General features: G+C 30.9%; 1 protein-coding gene across 7 annotated transcripts in view; it reads left to right on the top strand.

The window, feature by feature from the left end:
* The window catches only part of LOC136832667 (cell adhesion molecule Dscam2-like), a 787908-nt gene that overhangs the window by 594459 nt on the left and 190949 nt on the right, over positions 1–2500 (top strand). For all 7 annotated transcript variants that reach the window (XM_067093969.1, XM_067093965.1, XM_067093968.1 and 4 more), the window contains exon 10: positions 2381–2500. This exon is cut by the window's right edge and continues 25 nt beyond it. In XM_067093969.1, the coding sequence (XP_066950070.1) occupies positions 2381–2500 (120 nt within the window). The remainder of the gene's footprint in view (positions 1–2380) is intronic.

Raw genomic sequence — 2500 nt, 5'->3', positions numbered from 1 at the left:
TGTGTTTATTAATTTGTCAATTTTTTTTTATTTCCTTGCAGGTGGTCTCCCCTTTCTGATTTTCCTATCAAATCTTGTTACTTAACTTTTGTGTTTTATCTGTGTTTTATAATTGACTTCCATTATTATATAGTTATTTATTAATTTGTTAACTTATTTCTTTCTTTTCTCATAACTGTTCTCTTTCTGTATTTCATATAACCTCCCGTTACTTCTTTCAAATGAACAATTTATATTCTTTGGAAGCTGGAATTTCAAGTGAGTGAGCCTGGGGTAGGCTTGTTCCATATGAATAGGGTTCATCTTCTGAAGAAGAATAATAATAATAATAATAATAATAATAATAATAATAATAATAATAATAATAATAATAATAATAATAATACACCATATTCTTTGGAAGCGTGAGTTTCAAGTCAGCGCCCCTGTAGCCGTGTTCTGTATGAATACGGTTCATCATCTGAATAATAATAATAATAATAATAATAATAATAATAATAATAATAATAATAATAATAATAATAATAATAATAATCTAAGAGGGCTCGTACGGAAAATCAGCCTGCACAGAGAGATACAAGTTGTAGGAAAAGGTAATAAATAAATAAATAAATAAATAAGATGGAATAGGAAATAAAACCGATACACCTGAAATTCAGGAGACGTCAGCACCAGAGCGTAGGAATGAATTTACTGAGCCACTGTTCAACTATACCTTCTGTAGCTTAGCTAAATTTTCGTGTGGCTGCGTAATACGCAACTAAAATTGCGTATTCGTTGCTATGTCAAGAGAAAAACATCAGACGACAGTGAAAACTAAAACTACAGGTTTATCCGCGGTCTAGAAAAAAATAAGGACTTAACTTTTTTTCTAATGGCGAGATTGTTTACAAAAGAGAGATGTGCCTTCCGTTCTCTGGAATATATTTAGAAAGAGTTGGTCATTATATCACTTTTCATTTTCATTATCTTTCATTGTTTCTTCCCGTCTTTGAGTGGATGATGACAGCCATGCTTATACCCTGCAATTGGTGGAAGCTTTTCTCTGAAGCACTGTTTTATTTATCCTTGAGTGTATTTTCAAATGTCTGTGTAAATGCAAGGGGTATATATATATATATATATATATATATATATATATATATATATATATATATATATATATATATATATATATATATGTTGAACTGCATGAAGGGGCATGTTGAGCCAACTCTCCTTTATGGAATTATAGTGTGATTGCGAATAAAAATGATGGAAATAGGTGGAAACGGTCACCTGCATTGTATAAGTGGTTTACGAATTGTTGAAAGCGAAGTTAACGTAGAGATGTGTTGAGTATTTTATATATATATATATATATATATATATATATATATATATATATATATATATATATATATGTATGCATGTATATATATATATATATATATATATATATATATATATACACACATACATATATACATACGTACATACATATACATATATTACGTGTGTATTTAGTTTAAAATTCGTGTACCACATAAATGCTAAATAACTCATCAGATTGTTGAATAGGCAGTTTCATTCGGATTATGCTAGATTATATCAACTTACCATTGTTCAGTCGTAACGACCTTCCCATCTCGACGAGAGCAATTTTCCCGGTGAGTGACAAACCCATTAAAATGATTATACGCCTACCATTACCAATCTGGGGATGTTTTACTTGTACACTTATTAATATTTTCATATTCTCTAGTCTAGATGAAGTTGTCTGATTGGGCTGACGTCGATTTTTAATTTGATTTCCTTTCGTTATCAATAAAATCACATCTAATGGTTTTTCCTGGGTCTTGTTATCAATTTAGGAACGGTTTTTACTTGTACGCTTAATATTTCCCACATTCCCTAAGCCTAGATTAAGTTAACTGAGTGAGCTAAAGTTCATTTTCAATTTGCTTTCCTTACGTGATTAATATCTATGGATTTTTTCCTACATCTTACCTAGGTGACGTTGTTTTAATGACCTAAAGTCCATTTTTAATATGTTTTCATTACGTTATCAATCAAATCACGTCTATTGATTTTTTCCCTTCGTTTTGTTATCAATTTGGGGACGGTTTTTACTTGTACACTTAATATTTTCACATTTCTTTAGTCTAGTTAAGTTATTTGCGCGTGGGGTGAAGCCATGTTTTAAATTGCTTTCTTTTAAGTTTTCATTGAAGTAATGTTTAATGATTTGTTTTGCTTTGGTTTTATTATCAATTTAGGGACTTTTTACGTGTGCATTAATACTTTCATATTTCTTTAGCCTAGATGAAGTTATTGGAATGAGCTAGAGTTCAGTTTTAGATTGCTTTCCTTACGTGAAAATCATCTATTTTTTTTTCAGCATCACCTCCTGAACTGGTCTACAAGTTCATCAGTCAGACCTTACAACCTGGACCCAGTGTCTCCCTGAAGTGCATAGCATCGGGCACGCCTACCCCTACCATCACCTGGGCACTGGATG

This window comes from Macrobrachium rosenbergii, chromosome 50, assembly GCF_040412425.1.
Source record: "Macrobrachium rosenbergii isolate ZJJX-2024 chromosome 50, ASM4041242v1, whole genome shotgun sequence".
Classification (NCBI taxonomy): domain Eukaryota; kingdom Metazoa; phylum Arthropoda; class Malacostraca; order Decapoda; family Palaemonidae; genus Macrobrachium; species Macrobrachium rosenbergii.
The sequence above is the reverse complement of the archived record's forward strand: the minus strand, read 5'-3'. Positions and strand labels throughout refer to the sequence as shown.